Below are 25,249 nucleotides of genomic sequence, written 5' to 3'. Positions count from 1 at the left end.
AACTTACGTCATCATTTTTATGTGCTTCTGTTTGAATTGCTTAACCCAGAATGTATGCCAAATGTAAAAAATAAATAAAAAATTGCATTGTGGAGCACAATACACTACAAATCGTGTGTACAGTTTTTTTGATTGATAGGCAGCTATGGTTTCACTTCATTTCAGTTGCCTTCATTTTTATCATATAATATTGGCAGCGATATTATATCCGACACACATGGGAACACATTCCTCGTTCACACACACACGCATGCACGCACGCAAGCACACACACACACACACACACAGACGTAATCATTAGAGTGTTTTTTTCCTCTGTTGCTCCTCTCCTCACTAGAATATGAAGGTCTTGGTTAGACCATTAGGGACGACAGTGATAATACTGGTAAATGACTGTTGTGTATTAGTCATACTGAGTAATTACCTCTCACACGAGAAAACAATATTACAAATATGGTTTCTGCATGTCAACATGCAAACAGCGCACCACAGGGGCACGCGTCTCTGCGTGAGTTGTGTAATCTTCAATCATTTAACCCGTTGATTAGTTTAACCCTAAAATGTGAACTTTGAGTATCGTCATTATCTGTTAATAGAGCGCAGTGTGTTTGAGACAAGGTATCTACTGTATGACTATGCTTTGCATTGCTGTGATCAGTCCTAAAACACCTACAGTGAAGTGTACAGTACAGTACACTGTAATTTAATAATCTTTCTCTCTCCACAGACACACAATTACAGTGCAGAGACAGAGCGGATGTGTCGAGCATTCAGTCCTCGCACAAATGAGTCTGTGTAACAGCAGGAACAAAATGATAAGCTGTGAGGAACAGAACAAAATGCGGAATTCAAATTACTGTTTACCCCAAACCCAACCTGGATTCACACTTCTTAAGGACTGAGAGAGTCTTCTTTCATCTTGTTCATCCATTTCAAAGTATAATTTTAGTGATACTTTGACAAATGGGGATGATTTTGGTCTCACTCTGAAACAACCCATACCTATCCAAAATCTTTTCAAAAGCAGAAAGAGACCCAATCTGGAAGAGACCTGAAGACAGTCAGACCTGAGAATAGTTTGTCCAAATCCTAAATGCCATCGACTTAAACAGATCCAAAAAAAGAGAGAGCCCCGTACTGGCAGGAGCATGAGGATCTAATTAACAAGCAGCCTTGGTCAGAAAGAGCAGAAATACATGACATTTCTCCTATTATGAGACGATAAAGGCTTAGGTCGCTCCCCTTAGCGTGGACACCGAAGCCAGCAGCCATCTTTCGACCATGAATTGAAACAGCGGCTGGGTGAGTCAGTTTAACACAGCACAATCCCTCTTAGGTAGGAAAAATATACACTCATCTAGGCCAGCTTAGGTCTCACTCTCACATTAAACGTAACACATAGGGAAGAGGAGACAATATAATTAATGTTACGGGCTTAGCCTTTCAACAAAACTTATTATTATTACTTTGCTATCAGGTGTCCCACCAGAAAAATCATCACATCACTTTGCTCCCTGGAGTTAGTGGAATTTGTTTTCTGTACAGCATGTAAAAAGCTCAGCGCACAGCATCAGCAGCACAACATATACATAAAATCATAATGTATTACACAATAATTAATAATCACAATATGCCTTGATGGACAACAGTGAGCTGCATGTATCCTTCCAGTGTGAGAAAGCATCATAGTGGTATGGAACAGTACAACAGTGTAGTTTCATGGTGGTGTAAATGCTGTTTTAGGGACATCTTTTTTCTTCTTCTTGGCAAAGAAATGGAAGGATTGGAATATGAGCACAAATTATCAGTTGCCAGCATCTTCGTTCCAAAAATATTGGTGTCAGTTTTTAAAAATGACTTCAGTTAAATCCTCATGGTCAGAGTAGACTGCAGGCAGCAGCTTCTACTGTATGATAACCCCATCCTTAAAATTCCTCACATCAGATCCACTGACTGACAGAGCTGATGAACATTTTACCAATACACGTAGTGTATATATTATATATGTGTATAAATTGTGTTGTGTTTTAAAATCAAAAGCAGTGGAAATTGTTCAAACGAGGCACAATAAATTACCAACTCATTTCATGTCAAGAAATGTCTAAGCCTCTGTGACTTGCCACAAAAGACATGCCTTTAGACATGATTTTAGCCACTTATTTTAGCTGACCACAACACTGTCTGGCGAAGCTCATGTTCATGCAACAATACAGAACTACTAGTTAATAACACATAGATTGCCACCTAATGTCAAACAACCACACAAATGACTTGCCAGTGAAACTGTTTATGCAAACAGATTTGATCTGTTTCAGCTGTAAACTCTTGCTGCTTTTGATGTGAAAGCTGATCAAATGTATTCACAAAATAGAAGAATGGAGTACAAGCAAGAACAAGTAAATGGTGAAAACTGCAGTTGCTTAGGGAAGGCACCATGCAGAGCATGTACTTTTCACCCTGTTTGAAGTGGCTCTGGTTTACATTCTGAGAACCAATCTGAAAAGTCGAGTCAGCAGTGATAAATTATTTGTGTCCTACAAACAACCACACTGGTTTAACACCACCGATAAGTGTTTCCTTCTACTACGGTATTTATCCTTTTGTAAATTCAGCCATCCCTCTCTCCACTGATTCATCTATGCAGCCTGTCCATTTTAGACATTATTGTTTTTGTTCTGTGTCTGTTATAAAACAGTGTCTTCGGGTTGAGTGTGTGTGTGTGTGTGTGTGTGTGTGTGTGTGTGTGCAGCATGGGTCTGTGTGTGTATGTGTGTGTGTGTGTGTGTGTGTGTGTGTGTGTGTGTGTGTGTTGTGTGTGTGTTACCTTGCTGAATGCCAGACAGTCTTTATCCTGGTCCTTATCTTTGACCTCAAAGTCGTACAGTGCTTTGCCCTGGGGCGGAGTTTGGCTCAGGGGACGCAGCAACTGGATGTAACTAGCAGGCAAGAAACCATGGCAACCGTTGAGCTCGCCGTGGTACCAGTTGTCATCCACTTTGCGTCGCAGGATGATGATGTCACCCTTGGAAAATTGGAGATCGCCAGGTTCTTTTCCTTCGTAGGAGTAGAGGGCTTTACCGCAAGGCAGCGCTGGGATATTCTGAAAAACACACATTACAAACAAACACTTACTGCACGAACAAAGGACTTACATGCATCTAAACAAAGCAGTAAATATGTCCTTACATTCCTTGCTCCTGAGGAGCAACATGTTGTTGCTGCTAAGTCAAACCTTTTTGCGTCAGTTTTTTCTGACCTGAAGTGAGAGTGAGATTCAGGCCTGAATTTGGATCAATCTTGATCTATCTGATCTATTTAAAATCCTACGAGTGATGTCTTTAATTCTGGTGTCTGGTCAATGTGAATATGGTAAAGAGCTTCTGGCATTGCTGGTGACTCCAGCAAATCCCTCAAATAAAATCATCTCAGAGGGAAAATTTAAAATCATTCTCAAATCTCCATTAAGTCCGTAACCTGTGTGATTAGTGGTCACAACACAATCCAAAAAAAAGTTAGGACACTTTTGTATATATAAGGGCAGACCAGATGAACAGATTACCTGCCAGTTATCTTACTCTACACCAGAAAACACGGTCTCAGTGAGAAGAGTACTGTAGGATGTTCTTCTGTAGTGCACTCCCACGCAGCCATTAACATAAAAGGTTAGATGACAGGTGTTTTTTTTGCATAAAAATCTTGCACAGAGTAGCATAAAGTGCATTTTGGGGCCTCTGCAGATTATTAAAAGCATTACTGTCAAGTAATAGTGCCAATGTGTTGAAATGATACCAGATAACTACACCTCCCAAACCTTGGGGTTGACAATTTGCTGAATTTACAGTGAACTGACATTTCATTATATATTCTGCCTAAGGAGCTGGAAAGTGTGGCTTTTGTGCCATGTTTGGAACAAATCAGTTTCAAGTCTGTTATATAAAATGTTGTATTGTTCTCAATTTCTTTTCATTTTTATGTTTGTGGTGCCTCATATTTGAAGGAAGGTACAAATGAGGCAGTGGCCCCTGCTGTGATCAGTAAATTAATTTGGAGAAGAGAAAAAGAAGCCTGGGGGGCAAACTGGTTTTAAAGCAACTCAAAAATGTGGAAAATCCAATATGTTGCAAACAGTTGGCCCTGGAGACAAATCTGTACAGCACGGATAGTTGGGTATGTGCTCCAAGTTTCATTTTATTCCCCCCAGTAGCATGTGAGATATGACTGGTTATTAAAATGTTTGCCAGGTAATTGCTGCTCCCACCTTGGGCCAAACGCAGTAATTTTGAAAATGCCAGAGCAGCGTGATGCATCACTCCCTGGAACTTCATCAAAATCAGGTCTGTGGTGTCTTGCTTATCACGTGTCAAGGAAAAACACACAGTGACCCATTTACCCTGCACAAAGTGATGTTTAACGTGATGCCTTCCTCGCGTAGAAATGTGGCCGGGTTAGCTCAGTTGGTAGAGCGGGCGCACATATGTAGAGGTTTATTCATCGACGCAGAAGGTCCAGGGTCCAAGTCTAACCTGTGACGGTTTCATGTATGTCTCTCCCCTCTCGCTCCCCTTACAAATATCAGCTGTCCTATCCATTAAAGGCAGAAATGCCCAAAAAAATAATCTTTAAAAAAAAAAAGATCAAAATGTTGCATTGAACTTAATTCATGTTAAAGGCATACTATGTAACTTTTTAGAACTACAGCCACGCGAGCTGTAGTTCCAATGAGACAACCTGTAGGGGGACCAAAGAGGGAAAAGTTACATAGTATGCCTTTAAAGTTCTATTACAGTTTTTCTTGATTGCTTTGATGCAGCAGTCAACTCAAACTCCACATTTTCAAAACAGTTAACACACAGGCCGAAACAGTGGCATTCATGGTCTAAATGACACATTTTATTTGCAAAAGGCTCTAACCATGCCAAAACATTTAAATATTTAAATACACAACAAAAGCTAATTTTGCCTTCAAACAACACAACTTGCAAACAAGTGTATGAGCCCTTCCAATCCCATAACCATTACACAGTGGATAACAAAATACAGAATCAGATTACTAACATCTACTAACATCTATTACTATAAGAAATAGCCACTATTGATACTCAATCTCTTGTGTCTTGACGATGGGGCCACATGGTCTAACCCTGCAGACTGACTGCTAATTGAAGATTTGTGTGAAGGAGTGTCAAACAGGTGCTTCAGTGATTTCATACTGATGTAGGTAGTTTCTAATAGTTAGGAACAGATGGTTTCCGTTTGGTTACCATAGCTAAAACAACGGAGTTTGGACTGCTTGAATGACATCTGTGAAAATGTGTCAATCCAATGAAAAACACAGGTTAACACATTTGCAAGAGGTGTCTTCTGCTCTGCTGAGACCCCCAGATCCCAGTTTCTTTAAGCAGGTCAAAGCAATCAAGAAAAACTGTAACAAAAAAAGCAACTGTATCATCATGGCTTAGCAACCGTAATAGGCACAGCAGGCCTGTCAACCTTTTTGAACTATAATGTCCATATGCAGGGGCGTAGCACAAAATTCTGGACAAAATTCTGGACCCTTTACATAGGCCCCTCCCCACATCCACAGCTATTCATTTTAGTATCCCCCCATTCTGACGCCCCTGTCCACATGTAGAAACAGTATGCATAGGGCTAGTTAATTCCAAGACTAAAGAGTTTCTGGATGCTGTCGGGGTTTAAACATTTTGTGGAAGATTACACCCCAGCAACATGTCGTGCTAGAAACGAAGCTTGGCAGGCGTAGCAACAGTAACTGAGGAGAGTGGGGCATCAAATAACATTTCAATTCAAGTTCATCATATTAGATGTGGTCAGATAAGATGTTTTTCCAAAAAAAAGGCCCAAATCAAGGAGCCATAATAGATTTCACCTGCAGTTAACACAAAAGCTACATTTCTATACAACTAGTGACACATACATATTCATCATCACACATATATTCACATTCTCCCCCACACACACCCAAACAAAACACTGCAGGTATTAAAAGGGAGAGTATCTAAAAGAAGATCCAGGTAAACAAAAGCATTGTGCAATAGAAGAATGCAAAAAAAGAGAACTTATTTTCTTTTTAGAGAAAACACACACGCACACACACACACACACACACACACACACACACACACACACACACACACACACACACACACACTATTTTAATGCACTCACTTACCAGCTTCACTGCCTGACTGTACTGAGATCAGTGGTGACGCAATAGCAGAAAACCCACACACAGACACACACACTTACATGCACAAACAATACAAAACACAGTATTAGTGCTACCATTAGCCACTACAACTATTTACAGTTACTGTGACTGCCACCTGAAACTAGAGCTGCAAAGATTAATCGATTAAAAAATTACTTGTCAACTATTAAATTGATTGCAAACTATTTCGATAATCAATTAATCGTTTGGAATCATTTTTTTCTTTCTTCACTCCTCAATGACTGAATATCTTGAAATGGGTACAAAATTTGACATTTGAGGATATCATCTTGGGCTTTGAAAAACACTTTTCCCATTTTCTGACATTTTATAGACCAAACAATCAATTAATCGAGAAAATAATCAACAGATTAACCGACAATGAAAATAATCGTTTGTTGCAGCCCTACCTGAACCTATACTAAACATTAAAACTAGATGACCAAAAGCCTGTATACGCCCTAATTTTACGCTCATAGGTGATTGGCCCTATTTACACTTGTCATTTTAAGTGTTTCACATCCGGATAGGATCTAGATGCAATTTAATACACAAAGTTTCTGGTATGTGTCTGCATTGGCCAGAACACAAATGTAACTGTAATCCATCTTTGTTTTTTTGCATGCAAATCAGACCTTCCACCAGTCCGGCAGGTGGTGTTAATGTACCTGGAGCTGTTCGGTAGCTGCCAAAAATGCCAGAGAATAACTTGTGCCATTTAGCAGTATAGTGACAACAATTAACAGTTAACAATACAAGTGAATAAGTGAACAACTATCAATAACACAAACACAGTAAAGACTCTGATGGTTTGACTATGAGCGAGACAAAGGTTTTGACGTAATCCCCGGCTCTAACTTACACCCCTCCCTCACCCATACGCTCTCACCAGTACGCTCCTTCCACAGACTACTTCCTGACGTTGTTACACTTGGGAGAAATCAAGCTTACGTATGTGTCTTGGACAGATGGATGCATTTCCACACTCTCAACATCTGTCTAGAATAAGTCTCAAACCACCTCAAAACCACCTCCCAAAGTGGGTTGAGCAAATTGATTTCAATATGTCTTGGCTGAATTTACACTTTTTCAGGCTTTCAACACAATTTTGACACCGGGCTGCAGGGATTTGTTACCATTCTTCCACAAGAGTGAGGTCAGGGAGTGATGTTGGGCCATAAGGCCGTAGTCATTGTTCCAATTCATCCCAAAAGGTGTTGGGGTAGAAATCAGGGCTCGGTTCAATCAAATTCTTCCACACCAAACTCAGAAAACTGTTTCTTTCTGGACCTGACTTTGTGCACGGGGTCATTGTTGTGCTGAAACAAAGGGCTATGCCACAAAGTTAAAAGCACTCTATTGTTTAACATTGAGACTAAACGGTCCTACTAAAGGGGCCTAGCTTCGGCACCGGGGAAGCCCACCTGGTAGAGCGTGCAACCCATGTACACAGGCTCAGTCCTCGCCGCAGCGGCCGCAGGTTCAATTCCAACCTGTGCCCCTTTGCTGCATGTCATTCCCCCTCTCTGTCCTATCAAATAAAGGCCTAAAATGCCACCAAAAAAACATGAGAAACAGCCTTGTGCCAAAAATACACAAAAATATATAAACAGGTATGTCTGGATACTTATGGCTATATAATAAATAGTGTATACTTATATTTGTAAGTATAACTATTCCGTGTATAAAACTCTGTCATGTTAACACATTTATATGAAAGGTTTTTGGAAGCTAAGTGAGCAGTACAAAGTCTACACTTGTATTTTGGACATAAATGTGAACACCTCAGATAAGCTGCGTGTGTGAAAGAAAGAAGGAAGGGAAAAAAGGAAAGGAGAAGGAAAAAACAGATGAGGGAGTAGAGAAGGAAGATAGTAAGAAAATAGACAGACAGACTTGTGATCTGCGGTTAGATCCCTGGCAACCCCGCGTTATAAAAATTACATTTATGTACTACGCATTTGTTATACAGATACTGCACGTGCAAGGTTGTAATGGTCTATAGACATGTAAACATCTGAATGTACATACATAGTACAAATCATACAATTACACAATTATATATACTGTATACATATAGTTGCGCATCTTGTGCCACCTTCTTCAGACAGTAACACATTTTAATCATCGTTTATATGCACAGGGAAGTAAATCCATTAAATAAGCCCTTCTATAAATGAAATACTGGGGATAAACCAATTCCAGCTGCAATTTTGGAGAAGAGATATATTTTAATCTGTCTTATCCTTGAATATTTTCTTTTTGTCGTAGAGCAGGGTAAAAAAAAAACCTCCTTGGAAATCCGCCTAAGGAAATTGCATTCTACATACACAACGCAATCAAAGTTTTTAGCTTTATTCTAACTTTGTACAGCATGACAATCAAGGAAAACCACCTTCAGAACCAACAGCATGTGAGTATATTAGGAAATACAATGAAAGCCAACACGTATCTCTCTTGTTAATTATTACCTCTGCTGAGGTTTTCGGTTTGTTTGGTGGTTTGTCTTTCAACAGGATTATAGAAAGGCTAGGTCTGATTTTCATGAAACTTGGAGAAAAGGTGTAGCATGGGCCAAGGAAGGAACAAACGGGTCTGTGTTTTTTTTGCCGCATCCGTTATGTTTGCAGCTGTAACCCGGGACAGACACTTAGCGGAGACGTTTAGATGGTGAGTTTACATTTGTGTGATTGATTATCATGTTATATTTATAGTATTAGCTTACACAGCGTTTAATAGTGGTCCTGAGTCGACTACTGGTTCTCATAGTTTTGGAAATACATAGACATATATAGATGTTGCTGTTGCAGATTTGCATTCCATAGAAGAATGGACTGTTGGCCTTGGCGGAGGTCTGCACTCTTCGAATGCCCTTTTAGTTTTAACTTCGGCGATGTCTGTCCGGCTGTGTCAAATAGGCAACATAATTCTATCATAAATTAATTATGAAATTGAGGAGTCATTTGATCGCTAAATTGTGTAGACAGATTATATATCTAGTTGGGGTGCTGCTGAGGCAATAATGAGCCATTTCCCTGCAAGTTTTAAATCCATCACTAAAGCAGGCTGCAAGACTCTTCTTTGTTGGTGTCATTACTTTCAAACTCTCCAATGTCTTCCTGCTGTGCTGCCACCATAGAGAGATGAATCCATTCAGAACAGTCATTTCATGTGTGAAAAAAGTGTTATTGACCAAAATCAAGCTAGGATCCTACATGTGTGAAAAGGGTTTTTAATGTTGTACCTGTCAGTGGCACAATATTATCATCAGCCACACACACACGCACGCACGCACGCACACACACACACACACACACACACACACACACACACACACACACACACACACACACACACACACACACACACACACACACACACACACACACACACACACACACACACACACACACACACACACTTACTTCTTATTCAGAGTGCTCTTTCACCCCTGTGGTGCAGTAATTAGTGTTTGTGGATGTCTGTAATGGACAGAAGGAGTGTGTGTGTGTGTGTGTGTGTGTGTGTGTGTGTGTGTGTCCCATGCCCTTAGGGATATACACACAAACACACAAGTCCCTCCATCATCCACTACTGAGACTCCCATCTGTTCAAGTGTGTGGTTGTGTGTGTGTGTGCTGTAGCCATAAGGTACAAGGAGGTGACTTGTCCAACATGGGACTGACTGCTCCATTCAACAAGGCCCCTATGACACACACACACACACACACACAGACACAGGGTTGACCATGTGTGGTTGATGGATCCACGAGTTTTTAAAAAAAGGCCAGTGTTTTGACTAAATAAAATGCATTCTAAAATTGTCAAAATTATGATTTAAATCAGGAGATATCTGACTAAATAAGTAAAATATAACCAACATTCAGTACATGACAAGTTTTGATACTCTGACTACCAACGCATTTATTTCGGTACTAAAAATGTGTTCAGGTATCATACCCAGCCCTATACTGTATATTGGTATTGTTTTTCCTTCTTGGTGCTGTGTGGCTGTGTCGGTCACTACCCTGCTAAAACTAGATTAACACATTAATTCTTAATATATGTTTAATTTCACATGAAGCTTGCCCACTCTCATGACTAAACCATCAATTATCAAGGAACTTTGTCTATAATCATATCAGCCCAAAGTAGGGTTGGGCATCGTTTGGATTTTAACGATTCTGATTCCAATTCCGATTCTTCTTCTTTTGATTCCGGTTCTATTCTCGATTCCAATTCTTTGAGGGGTGGAGTTGAAACGGGTCACATGCTTATTTCACAAATAAATTGATTCAATGGTGGGTTGCAGTTTTACTGGGCTTTTTCAACGTAAAATAAAGCCCCACTAGAGCGCTGCTTGCTGTGCTCCAAGGCTGCAACACAACAAGCGCCTGGACGCTATGGAAACCAAAACTTGCGCATGTTAAATTTGGAACCCATGACCAGATTTAAAACCAAATCCTCCAAACGATTCCAATAAAGAAACCATTCCACTGGAATCGTAATTTTTGAAACAATTCCAAGCGATGCCCAACCCTAGCCCAAAGTAAAAATGACAGTATGTTCTCACCTTCCATCATATATTGAGCTATAATAAACTGTATAGTCCAGCATACTGTACACACACACACACACACACACACACACACACACACACACACACACACACACACACACACACACACACACACACACACACACACACACACACACACACACACACACACACACACACACACACACACTCTTATAATAGGATTTGAGTCAGTATGCCACACACAACTCACACCCATGCTGAGCTTATTAAATCAATAATTAACAGCCACCCTCAGCCCTGAGAGTCAACACAAAGCAGTTTCTTCCGCTGGAACAATACGCTGCCACATCCACCACTCTTATCCTTGTCAAATGTACTGTGACACGCCTCTGATACACAAAGTTCAGACTTAGGCTGTTCAGAACTGAAGCACTTTCTGATGTGGTTACATATTTTGACCATGCTGATAGCAACTGTAAAAAGTGAAATAACAGTGTTAGGTTAAAGACATATAAGACTAAATAGCCTATCTATTTATGAAAGAAAAAGAAATGGGAGATTTTTTTCCTCTCAAATGTAAAAACACTCACAACTAGATAAGTGTGCAAGAATGTAAAATATGATGGAAAAAGTTTGCAGCATCTTCCCCATATAGTATCACTACTACAGTCAGACAAATTTCACTTTAAGATACTGAATAAATAAAGTGAACTGAACTGAAAATCCCAAACTGAACTGAATACTTGTTAGAAACTGAAGCATTATATTTAATAACACATTGGGTTTACAGTTTTTTTCGATTGCTAAACGACAGTGGGCACAACTGGAGTCACATGTGCAAAACTCAAACTACAGTCTGCACTACCTACAGTCACCTGAGCTAAACAGTTCACATCACCTGCAAAACTCATTCAAAGCAACACAACTCTTAACACACGTCTCAAACAGTATGCACAGGCCTCACTGAGATAACACACACTGTCACTCAGAACACACTGAGGGTAAAAACACTAGCATCAAACACCAATACAGAAATTACAAACTTTCTCATCTTTACAGTTTGAACAATTAGAGTGACTTGACACTACTCAACAGTTTATTTAAGGAAAAAATATAGATTGTATAGCATACCAATTTTTACATAAGGTAAACAAGAAGGAATGAAAATCAGCAGTTTTCTTCAATAAAGTATTTTGTCTCTAGTAATTTATGGAATTACTGGGGGAAAAAACTAAAGGTACATAACAGTACCAACGAATAGTGTGACTAATCCTGCCTCTCTCCAGCATCATGTGGCAAGTTTTCTTCATCACATTGGATGTCTGCATCATCTCTAAATACAAATGAATGTGGTGTTTCTATTGCTTTCACCTCCATTACTTTCTGAAAAACAGTAAGAATGCAGTTTTACTATTGTAAAGATATTGTGTTTTTCACTTTTTTTTTATAGCTGTGTACATAACCTCAGACATCTTACCTGGACATATTGGTATCTTTGCTCTTTTACCCGTTTCAGTACAGTGTATGATTGTTTCATTCTTATTTGGTGTTTGTATACAAAAAAAGACTTTCTGAGCTTTCTCTGTATAAATACCATATATGTTCACTAACTAGTCTAAAACAAGACACCTGCTTAGGCTTTCAGCTAAAATTGCAATCAGCAGTGTTTGATAGGCACCAGACTGAAATCTATTCTGTTTTGAATGTGTGGTTAACAGTTTTGACAGCAGTGTGTTAGCATTTGAACAAAGTGCTGTAAATCTACAGTGTTTTGCACGTTGTGGTTAAAGTCATGGGATAAGTGTGTAGAGTTTTGAAAACTGTGTTCAAGCAATGAAAAATGAGCTAGAGTTTGGTCCACATGAACTGCTGCTGTGCAGACTGTAGTTAGAGTTTTGCACATGTGACTCCAGTTGTGCCCACTGTCGTTTAGCAATCGAAAAAAACTGTAATAGGAACATTAAGTTAAGTTAACTTGACAACACCCTCCTTAGCTGAGTTAATTGCTAGTGTTGTACTGCACTTTGGGAAGAGTTACTAATGTCACCCATGAGAGCCACAATCTGTATGCAGCTAGTGCATATCCCCTGTGGATTTTATTGACCTTATATTACTTAGAGACAGTAATTCAAAGCCATACACCACAAAATGTTAATATGAGCCTAACAAAGGAAGGACTAATTACAGTCCAACACAACCAAGTTAAAAAAACATAGATGCTTGAAAAATGCCAGTCCATTCACTTATCTTAGTGTTGTTTTCAAATATAGGCTACAATGATACTATATGCTGTTGTGCCTGCATTTTGTTATCTGGCAACAAAAGCTAACAAGCTGATATTTTTAGCCATCTAGCAGTGTGTCACTCAGCCCATCAGTCGGTCCACCACTTTGGGTGGGACTGAAATATCTCAACATCCTATGTTGTGCACTGTAGCACAAGGCAAGTCCCAAATACCAAACTAGCAGGTGAAGAAAGCACCTCAGTGACTCTTAGGAAAACGCCACTTTGCATAAAAATAGAGCCCCGTGTGTTATCTGTTACAAGAGCTGCATATATGTCCCTGACGAACCCCTTATGTGTCTATGGTGTTCACACATTCATTAATATGTACTGTAAATGTAGATTTTTTTTCAATACTACACGTATTACCACACACCTGTATAGTGGTGCAAAGTGGATCTTTGTTAACTTCTTGACATAAAACAAAACATAATTAAATACACAGTTGAATACTATTTAAATACAACATAAAACAGCAGATCCATGTTCATTTTAATTCCAATACGCTACATGGGTATTTGTGTGTCCTTTCGGTTGAGAACTAAGACTCAATTTTTGAGGTTTTAGTTCAAAGGCAACATTTGCATACTGTGTAGAGAATGTGGAGGAGCTTCAGGTTAAGTGAGCTTTGAAGGAAATTGAAGGAATTAAAGTTAAAGGGACTAAATGGTCTGGTTTGGAGTAGTGGACCTATTCCGTATCCTGGATTCACTCATCTGTCAACTCTATTGCTCAGCAACACTAACATTCCCACGGCAAGCCAGTGTATGCGTGTGTGTGTGTGTGTGTGTCTGTGTGTGTGTGTATGCGTATGTGTGTGTGTGTGTGTGAAGGATGGTTGATGGGACAGGATGTTCCACTCCCTTCATATCCCCATCCATTTTTCCAGCACCAAACCATTTTCTGTCCCCTGTAGTCCATCTATTCACCTCCCCACAGACACACACTCTCTCTCTTTAACTGTGATTACTCTGCTCGCTCTTCTCGTCCTTGGAGGGGCACTGGGCCATTACAACTTTTTTCCTCAAGGAGTGTGTGCGAGAGAGAGTTTGTGTGTGTGGTAATAGCATAGTAAATCTGCAGAGGTCTTTTTCCACTCTGCTGTGAGAGAGGCATTCTATCTTGCTGTGCTGTTTTATTGGAGCAGACACTCAAATACAACACACACACACACACACACACACACACACACACACACACACACACACACACACACACACACACACACACACACACACACACACACACACACACACACACACACACACACACACACACACACACACACATTCCTGCACAGATAGAAAGCTATTACCTGTGTGTTAAGATAATGTTAATGTGCCAAGTTTTAAGTAAAAATGGAAGAAAGAGATCATACACGCACGCACGCATGTGCGCGCGCACACACACACACACACACACACACACACACACACTTCCCAGTTGTGGGGAGAATCAGTAAACAATAGCCTACTATGCTGTTTTCATTTGAACATACAACATGTAAAACAACAAATTATGTCAACATGCAACCACACTCATGCAAACATCAGCGCATTCAAACATGGACGCAGGCCCCTACGCATGCACACACAGACTGTCTGACAGTAATTCAGTGCACTATTGATTCACTTTCCATTTATAATTCATGATACAACACACACCTCAGGTGAAGTGGAGACACACACACAGACACACACAAACACACACACAGTTTCTGAGAAGTAGGTAGACGAGAAACACAACACCACTGTGTATAAACCTAGACACACACAAACACACACACACATACACAAGTCTAGCTGGCAGCTACCAGGAGTTCATTCATCTCAACCTTGTCTTCACCTCTCCATCACTCCCTCATTCTTCCTCCTCCATGTCTCGTCTCTTTCTTCACTCTCTCAGCACAGCACTTTAACTTACCTAAGGTGCCACACTTCCCTTCTCTTCCCTCACTCAATCTCCTCTCTTCTCTCCCTTCCTCTTTTTTTATCTAAAGGAAAGCTTATGCTCCAAAACAAAAGACAAAAGGTTCATCCTCTTGGAAAATCTGCCTTTTAGATGTTGATTTTTAAAGAAATAATGACTTGTCCTCTGGAGATTATGGAAGATTGTTTTGCCATTTGTCAAGTAGTTATTGAGATACCTCTCAATAAGCAAACAGACAGACTGCAGGCTGGCAGACGTAAACCTACTTTGGCTTTGCCACTAACAAGCAAATAATATCGCAGTACGTAAGAGACAAAATGAAAGTAAGACAGTTAATATAGAACTGACCAATATACTGTGTAAAGTAACATGAAATACATAAATACACAACGGTTAAATTCTCCTGATGAAACTATGTGAAACATGCAGGGATTACTACCCATTTCAGAGCCACAGTCAACAACAGCATAATAACTGCTATTCATTAAAAAATCACTCACAGTTTGACATATCGACACACTAACACATGCACACATTTTCTCTTTTAGTACCATATGGCGAAAGCCAATTCACAGAGCGAGTTTGTTTTCATTGAAATCACTGGGTCAGTGAGCGTGAACACTGAACTCAGCATTCAGTGTATATCATGTATGTGTTGTTGTTCTTGCTGACAGTTGGAAAGTTTTAGTGAGGGTCAGCCAGATGTTGTGTTTTTTCACATGTGTGTGAGTATGTTATATACACTGGGTGAGACACATGAACATGGCAATCTATTGTGATACTTCCTCTTGTAATACCTCACTGATAGATCAGGCTGGGAGTCAACCCTAATCAAATTGTATCCAGAGCACAAATTATTACAGTAAAACCTGAGTAGTGGAAGAAAGTCTTCTTTACTTATTCAAATAAAGATCGCCAAATGCACAAAGATCTGCCATCACAACACCAGTTTTTTTACTTGAGAGGTCCAACTCTCTCCAATTCTATGAATATGAACATACAAGTCTGATATATATTACTACAAGACAATACATACTATACTAATTATACCTCTTGTGCCTTAGTAAGAAGGTTTTCCACCTGGACTTCCATAGGAATAATGACATACAAAATACATTATTTATATTGGTGATATCAAATAATTATTACATTCCCCAAAAATCATTGAGCTAATTTTTTCCTGCATGCCTTTACTTTGACACCATCACTATAATAGGTTTAGCTGTGTTAGCCTGTCATTTGCAGCCCACTGTACTATTCAGGGACATTCCTATACTTCCTATACCTATTCTGCTGTGTGCATCTGATTCTATTCTACTGGGCAAAGATCCCTTTACAGATACACACGTAAAGTATATATGTATTACACAGTACAGATTGACTCATATAGGCGTTACATAATACTGTATGTTTTTGAATTATAACAAACGTGCTTATAATACTACAAAGAACCATGAAGGAACAGAATAACTGCTGCACCCTCCAAGAGATAAGACAACCTGTCAAACCGAATAATAATTGTTCATGCACAAACGCAAGCGCGCGCGCACACACACACACACACACACACACACACACACACACACACACACACACACACACACACACACACACACACACTGCACAAACGCAGCGCACGCACACACACACACACACACACACACACACACACACACACACACACACACACACACACACAGTTATCTTTAATTTGAAGTTTGTACAATGTCATATAAACTTTCATCTTCACATTGAATATTCTTTGTGAATATCATTCACCATGTACTTTCATGACTTCACGTCAGGCTCCCTGCATTGAGGGTATTTGACTGAGTGAATGAAAGAGAAAGAGGCAATGACAGAAAAAGAGAAACAGAGTGCAAGATGGGAAGCAGTAACGACAGCAAGCCTTAGTACAGAAAGCTTGGGGATTGCATGCATATTCATAAGACTCATTTCCATCTGAGCTGTGAGAGAATGTGTGGCTATGTAAAAAAAAAAAATAACAGACATATACACATACAGCAGAGCTTGATAAATATGCAAGCTGTTCAGTGCCAGTGGGGTTGTGCAAAGGATGGATGTCTTACCTGATTGAGTATCCAAAGTGTCAAAGCAGGAGGTATTAAGGAAGGCAGGGAGGGAGTACAGAAGAGAAGAGGGAAATTGATATAAGTATTTACGGACAAAATGAATCCTTAATAAGAAACCTGAAATTAAATGTTTCTGATTCTTACAACTACATAACAGCACATATTTGCAACGACTACACTTAATGTGGTAACTGCATACATTTATATGATAACTTCCTATAATACAAATATTAAGTTCCACGTTTGGAGAACTCTTACAGGCAATTAAATAGTATTCAATATCTTTTCGCATTAGGCTAGATTGAAGCTATTACATCATTAAACGAATCCGGCAGCTGATTAAATGATGCAATAACCAACATAAAACATGACATGCCACCTGATGGTAATCATAGGTCTGTGTTTGCCACATACTAATTCATTTAATCATTATTTTATGTAGAGAGCTGATTCAATAAAACGACAGAGGAAAATGACATAATGATGACATAAATAAAATAATGAAGTTAGAACCTACATACTGAAGGAATTGTCAAAATAAGTCCAACAATGTTGCCGTCACAATGAATGCTAAATTTGTACTAAGCACGGCAACTTGTCCAAACTGTATCATAGTATTCTGGAAATACAATCTTTTTTCATACATATTTCCCTGACAGCACCAACAGAAATATTTATGTTTTCAATAAACTGTCAGGCTGTTGGTCTCTTGGACCAACACTTTGGTCCTCAGTGAATAATATTTGACAATTATTTGAGAAGTTACTTACGAAAAACAAAGCCGAAAGTTTAAAATTCCGATTCTTTTCACGTATGTTTAAAGCACATTGTCTGTTCACTGAATAATGTATTCACATTCAGTTACATCAATGCTTTCGGGACATCAGAGGCTTCATAGATTTGTCGTTTCCATAAATATGTTATTTTATGAGGCTTTGCTCTAAAGTACTCAGGTATTGTGTTGTTTGAGGCACCTCTCTGAAATGTTATTCTTTTCATGGTGATCTCTGTGCTGATATCGAGACTGTTGGTGTGATTTGAATTAGTAAATGTTGTGTCTTCTAAAGCTCTAATGTGAAAAGACACTCTGTACTGCTGTTATGTGGTGTGTGGTCTTATGACAAGCAGTGCTCTGAATACGCTTCATGTAAGAGAAAGTGAAGAGAAAAATGGGGCAGGGGTTGAAAGTAGCTGCTGATTATGTCCGCAAATCCCTCAATGTAACAATAATATTTAAAAACAAAAAAAAGCACTTGGGGAAGTGGTAAATTCAGACCTGTCCTTCTCATCTCATTTCATTTATTCATTTTTCAATCTCCAACCACCTCTTGTCCCTGACATGTCACCTCGTCATCTCCGTTGCTGGCAAACTCTGACCTTTAACACAACAGAGATCAGTCCTTGGAGTCAGAGGTGTGGCAGGAAGAGGTGGTAAACCTTGTTAGTCTCCTCTATCATTAGCCCCCAGGGCTCCCACTGTGCCTTCATAGTGAAGCTGCTCTTTTCTGAAGCCTCTCGCTGTGATTTAAGTAACTGCCCGCGTACTGACAATGCTCAGAAACTGACTCAATCATTTACAGCCAGAAAGTTCAAATTGGTGTGTGTTTCTGAAGGCCAATATTGCAGAAGATTTGCAAAGAAATTCTTGTGAAAGAGTAATGGAGGAAAATTAACTGGGGAGAAAGAGATGCAGGGGTCAGGTGAGGTTGCTAGGGCTGTCAGGTTGTCATGGATGTGCCCTTTCTATTTGGTCCACTCCCCTCTCTAGACCTTGTTACTGTGGCGACAGGGGGCCTTGAGTGACAGATGGTTGCTGTGGTGCGTCAGTGGTTGTTAAGAGTACTCAATGTGTCAATCACAGTCACAGACATAAAGAGCTTAAAGGATATACGCAGGGCCAGAAGAAACGAACCACAGTGAGTTTAAGGGTAGAATATGGCAGTGATGGTGCAGTGGATATGACACATGCCTTTGGTGTGAGACACCTGGGTTCGATTCCCACTGTGATACATCAACCAATGTGTCCTTGAGCAAAACACCAAAGGTGTGTGACCTCTGACATATATAGGAATTGTAAGTTCATTTGGATAAAAGCGTCAGCTAAATGACATGTAATGTAAAAAGGACCTTAATAAAATTGATATGGTCTCAAGGCTTTGAGTAACTTAAAGGGTAACTACCTTTTCTTTTCAACCTACCCATTTCCCCACTGATTTGTGTCTAATAGACTGATGTGACCAAAAATCTTTGAAATTGGTCCAGTATTGAGCGAGATCGCAGTGACGAGCTGGCGCGAACTGAGCTGCCATGTAACCTAATGGGGCAATTGTGCAGCCTTGATTTTTGTCCACTAAAAGTGATTGTATTTTTTTCTCCTGACAGGCTCAGATTGTTCAATGTTCAATGTTCAATGTTCAATTTATTTATAAAGCACATATTAATACAACAAAAGTTGACCACAGTGCTGTACAAAAAATACAATAAAACAATCTTCAGGACAATTAAATTCCACTAGTAAATACTACTAAAATCCTATCACATCATTAACACAGCACTCATAGATGATCAAAAGCCAGAGTGAAAAAGTAAGCTTTCAAATGTCGTTTAAATTCTATAGGAGAGGAACATTCCCTAATATAAGGAGGTAAGCTATTCCACAGCCTGGGAGCAACGGCCGCAAAAGAGCGATCCCCTCTCATTTTTCTGTACGTCCGCGGAACTACCAAGAGATTTAATGATTCGGAGCGAAGTGCTCTCTTTGGTTTATTCACCTGGATTAGATCGGCTATATATGTCGGAGCAGTGCCATGCAGTGCTTTAAAAACAAATACAGTGCCTTGCGAAAGTATTCGGCCCCCTTGAACTTTTCGACCTTTTGCCACATTTCAGGCCTCAAACATAAAGATATAAAACTGTAATTTTTTGTGAAGAATCAACAACAAGTGGGTCCCAATTATGAAGTGGAACGAAATTCATTGGCTATTTCAAACTTTTTTAACAAATAAAAAACTGAAAAAGTGGGCGTGCAAAATTATTCAGCCCCTTTACTTTCAGTGCAGCAAACTCTCTCCAGAAGTTCAGTGAGGATCTCTGAATGATCCAATGTTGACCTAAATGACTAATGATGATAAATAGAATCCAGCTGTGTGTAATCAAGTCTCTGTATAAATGCACCTGCTCTGTGATAGTCTCAGAGGTCCGTGTAAAGCGCAGAGAGCATCATGAAGAACAAGGAACACACCAGGCAGGTCCGAGATACTGTTGTGGAGAAGTTTAAAGCCGGTTGAAACATCCCTTTAAACATCCCAAGGAGCACTGTGCAAGCGATAATATTGAAATGGAAGGAGTATCAGACCACTACAAATCTAGAAGACCCGCCCGTCCCTCTAAACTTTCAGCTCATACAATGAGAAGACTGATCAGAGATGCAGCCAAGAGGCCCATGATCACTCTGGATGAACTGCAGAGATCTACAGCTGAGGTGGGAGACTCTGTCCATAGGACAACAATCAGTCGTATACTGCACAAATCTGGCCTTTATGGAAGAGTGGCAAGAAGAAAGCCATTTCTTAAAGATATCCATAAAAAGTGTTGTTTAAAGTTTGCCAAAAGCCACCTGGGAGACACACCAAACATGTGGAAGAAGGTGCTGTGGTCAGATGAAACCAAAATCGAACTTTTGGCAACAATGCAAAACGTTATGTTTGGCGTAAAAAAAAAACACAGCTCATCACCCTGAACACACCATCCCCACATGTCAAACATGGTGGTGGCAGCATCATGGTTTGGGCCTGCTTTTCTTCAGCAGGGACAGGGAAGATGGTTAAAATTGATGGGAAGATGGATGGAGCCAAATACAGGACCATTCTGGAAGAAAACCTGATGGAGTCTGCAAAAGACCTGAGACTGGGACGGAGATTTGTCTTCCAACAAGACAATGATCCAAAACATAAAGCAAAATCTACAATGGAATGGTTCACAAATAAACATATCCAGGTGATAGACTGGCCAAGTCAAAGTCCAGACCTGAATCCAATCGAGAATCTGTGGAAAGAACTGAAAACTGCTGTTCACAACGCTCTCCATCCAACCTCACTGAGCTCGAGCTGTTTTGCAAGGAGGAATGGGCAAAAATGTCAGTCTCGTTGTGTACAAAACTGATAGAGACATACCCCAAGCGACTTACAGCTGTAATCGCGCAGCAAAGGTGGCGCTACAAAGTATTCACTTAAGGGGGCCGAATAATTTTGCGCCCAATATTTCAGTTTTTTATTTGTTTAAAAGGTTTGAAATATCCAATAAATTTCGTTCCACTTCATGATTGTGTCCCACTTGTTGTTGATTCTTCACAAAAAATTACAATTTTATATCTTTATGTTTGAGGCCTGAAATGTGGCAAAAGGTCGAAAAGTTCAAGGGGGCCGAATACTTTCGCAAGGCACTGTAAAAGTATCTTAAAATTAATCCTGTAGAAAACCGGCAACCAGTGTAGTTTTTTTAATACAGGAGTGATATGTTCACTTTTCCAAGTGCCTGTCAGTAGCCTTGCGGCCGCGTTTTGGACTAGTTGCAGTCTGTTTAAGGTTTTCTGATGAACACCATAATACCATAATAGGGACATTACCGTAGTCCAATCTTGTGAAAATAAACGCATGCACTATCTTTTCCAGGTCCTTCCGTGTTACAAAAGACTTAATTTTAGCGATTAGTCTTAACTGGAAGAAACTCATTTTGACTACTTGATTTATCTGTTTATCAAATTTCAGTGCACTATCAATTTCAGATGTATTAGCGGACTCTGAAGGGCCGAATAAAATCATTTCAGTTTTTGACTCATTTAGACATAAAAAATTTGCCGACATCCATCTTTTAATCTCCCCAAAACACTCTGTCAGCCTTCCAACAGCAGCAGGGACAGCTGGTTGTAAGGGAAGATACAACTGCGTGTCATCTGCGTAACAGTGAAAGGAGACATATTTACTCATGATCTGACCTAAAGGCAACATATATAAGGAAAAAAAGACTGGTGCTAAAATAAAATAAAGTAAATAATAAAAAAGATAAAGATGCTGAACTCGACGTATATTCTCCCATTTGCACTGAAAAACTTCTGTTTTGGAAATAAGATTTAATCCAGTCTAAGACATTACCTCGGATACCTACATACTTTTCTAAGCGTGCAATTAAAATATTGTGGTCGATTGTGTCAAACGCTGCTGTAAGATCTAATAGCAGAAGTAAGGTCACGTCACCACTGTCTGTGGCCATAAAAACGTCGTTAAAAACTTTTAATAATGCAGATTCTGTACTGTGTTGTTTTTTTAACCCCGACTGAAAAACTTCACCGATAGAATTGTTAATAAGGAAGGACTCAAGTTGAATGAAGACTGATTTTTCCAGAATCTTTGCTAGATAGGGCAGCTTTGAGATTGGTCTGTAATTGCACATCACACTCTTATCTAAGTTTGTTTTTTTCAGTAAAGGATGCACTATGGCAGTGTTTAAAGTAAATTAAAAAAAGTTGGAATTCTCAGACAGAAGACTCTTATTAATTATTGATAATATAAATGGACCAATCAATTCAAGAACTTTCTTAAATAGCATTGTAGGAACAATGTCTTGAGGAGAGACTGTCGACTTCAATTTACCAACAATATCTAAAAGTGTGGATAAAGAAATAGGCTCAAAATCAGACAACACAGCATGAATTACAGGTATATCCATAGGCTCATAAGAACACTGTTGTATATTCCTGCGGATGTCCGCTATACGTCCGACAAAGAACTCCAACAGATTGTCACATAAGTCCATAGGTATAACTCCAGGCACCTCTAATCTGGGGTTCAGAAATATATCAATGGTTGAAAAAAGGATTCTTGGATTTTTGACGATTTTTCTCAATAATATCTGAGAAAAATCTGAACCTAACCGTTTTTACAGCCTGTTGGAATTTACCTAAGGAATCTCTTAACATTTCATAAGAAATTTGTAATTTATCTTTCTTCCATTTACGTTCACATCTTCTACAATCTCTTCTCAATGATTTAACGTGTTCATCATACCAGGGAGAAGGCTTATTTTTCCTGCTCACCTGTCTCAAAGGAGCAATACCGTCTAGTGTTTCTGTGCATATAGTATTAAAATTATTAATAGTGTCTTCTACACCAAGATGTGGAGATAGGAGATCCATAGTCATATGCTGCAATTTCTCCATAAAAGACACATTAAAATCTACGTGTGAGTTTGGTGTTAGAGGACGGTGGAATCTTTTAACTGCACAATCTTTTAGATTGTTACTAAAAGGGTCTGGCAACATTATCGATCTCAGGACGTGACTTTTTGTCCGAAGTCTGTTGTTTCGGAGTAGGCTACAGTAATCATAGTTTTGTGTTATCTAAAGGATTTTCAATGCCATGGCTCAATGTTTAAATTATTTCGACGAGGTGGATGAGGTCGTTATAATTGGATGGCCGCCCGTATTCATTTGAGCCAGATTTCAAGTTCTGCAAAAGGGATTCATTAAAAGGTATTTATGTCGGGCGCCCGGATAGCTCAGTTGGTAGAGCGGGCGCCCATGTTTAGAGGTTTACTCCTCGACGCAGCAGGCCTGGGTTTTACTCTGACCTGCGGCCCTTTGCTGCATGTCATTCCCCCCTCTCTCTGTCTCTCTCTCTCTCTCTCTCTCTCTCTCTCCCCATTTTCATTTCTTCAGCTGTCCTGTCAATAAAGGCCTACAAATGCCCAAAAAATAAGAGTTATGCAGAGTTGTGTTATTTAATGCAAGAGTTACATTAAATAATTTGTTTCAAATGTGAAATGTATCACCCTATGCATGCTGGGATATGCTCCAGCATCCTGCACATGATAAGTAGTTCACTAAATGGGTAGATGGATGGATGTGCATAAATAATGAATGATAAATTCACAATTACACTTTTCTTTGACTCTTCCTGTCAAGAGGCAAACCCTTCATTATAAAGCAACACATAAGGACTGGGTAGCTTGTCCTTCGATATTCTGAAATAAATTTGCTTTGTTCCCTTTTCTTTATTTCTTTTGCTTTTAAAAGATGCTGTCAAATGTTTTTTTTTTAAACTGAAAGTAAACCCATATACTAAAAGTCCAATTCATTATAAAGGTTGGTTGTGCACTGGGATGTGGATATTGATGTGTATTTAATGTTGCCCTTCTTTGATTTCTCTCTTTCTGTTACTACTTTTACCAAGAACCCCTAGCTAGGCCAGAGACATAAGTGACATATCCGACCATTCAGATAAGGTTAACATGGATTGAACTTTCTGTCCATTGTCTGGACATCTGACAGAGATGGTTTAAAATGAAAATGCACAGACAGACATAAGAAATGAGGGTGGCTCATGATCATGAACGGAGTCTAACTAAGTCTAACCTAGAGTGCTACATCCTAATGTAAAGAGCTACACCACACTAGTCTGATCAGCACAGTATTGCAGAGCGAAAGATGTTAACTAAGAGTCTGCAGTGTCTCACACACACACACACACACACACACACACACACACACACACACACACACACACACACACACACACACAAACCACTCAAAAGCCTGCGCACACATGCATGAGCCCTGTAGTCAAAGGGAACACAAACTGATATTCTTCCCCGAGGCTCTCCACAGAGTACTTGTTGAAAAGGAGATTCCTCCACCATGATGTCAGTCCTTTACACAGTTGTACACCAACACACACACACACACACACACACACACACTGACAACAAAGATGAAAGGAGGGGAAGCTGTTGGCAATGACCAATCAGCTTACAGTAACATGCAATGACGGTGGTGTCTATCTCTTCTATCTTCCTTCCTCTTCCCAACACCTCCTCCTCCTCCCTGTATGGCTCTATCATTTCATCCACCACCTCCTTCCAACTACACCTGGCATGTTTCCCTCTCTATCACATGCCACATCTCTCCCTCTTCTTGTCTTTTTCTGTCTCCCTGTCTTCCTTCCTTCCTGCTCTGTCTAATCCTGTTGCTGCAGGGTATTTTTTTTTCAGTTTCACTTCACTTTGAATCTTTTTTTACTGACAACACAAACAAAAAAAGTGAATATAACAAATACAACAAAATTCAACAACTATGACACTGTGATGTTGGGTCAAATATGAATCATACAGTAAAGAATGATA

At 39.6% G+C, this 25,249-nt stretch overlaps 1 protein-coding gene across 3 annotated transcripts in view; it reads right to left on the bottom strand.

Annotated features, from left to right (window-relative positions):
* LOC120570402 (E3 ubiquitin-protein ligase SH3RF3-like) overlaps positions 1 to 25,249 on the bottom strand; it is a 93,555-nt gene that overhangs the window by 32,148 nt on the left and 36,158 nt on the right. For all 3 annotated transcript variants that reach the window (XM_039818722.1, XM_039818723.1, XM_039818724.1), the window contains exon 2: positions 2,825 to 3,100. In XM_039818722.1, coding sequence (XP_039674656.1) covers positions 2,825 to 3,100 — 276 coding nt within the window. The remainder of the gene's footprint in view (positions 1 to 2,824; positions 3,101 to 25,249) is intronic.

The sequence above is a fragment of the Perca fluviatilis genome, chromosome 12 (assembly GCF_010015445.1).
Source record: "Perca fluviatilis chromosome 12, GENO_Pfluv_1.0, whole genome shotgun sequence".
Taxonomy (NCBI): domain Eukaryota; kingdom Metazoa; phylum Chordata; class Actinopteri; order Perciformes; family Percidae; genus Perca; species Perca fluviatilis.
This window is presented reverse-complemented; position numbering and strand designations above follow the sequence as displayed.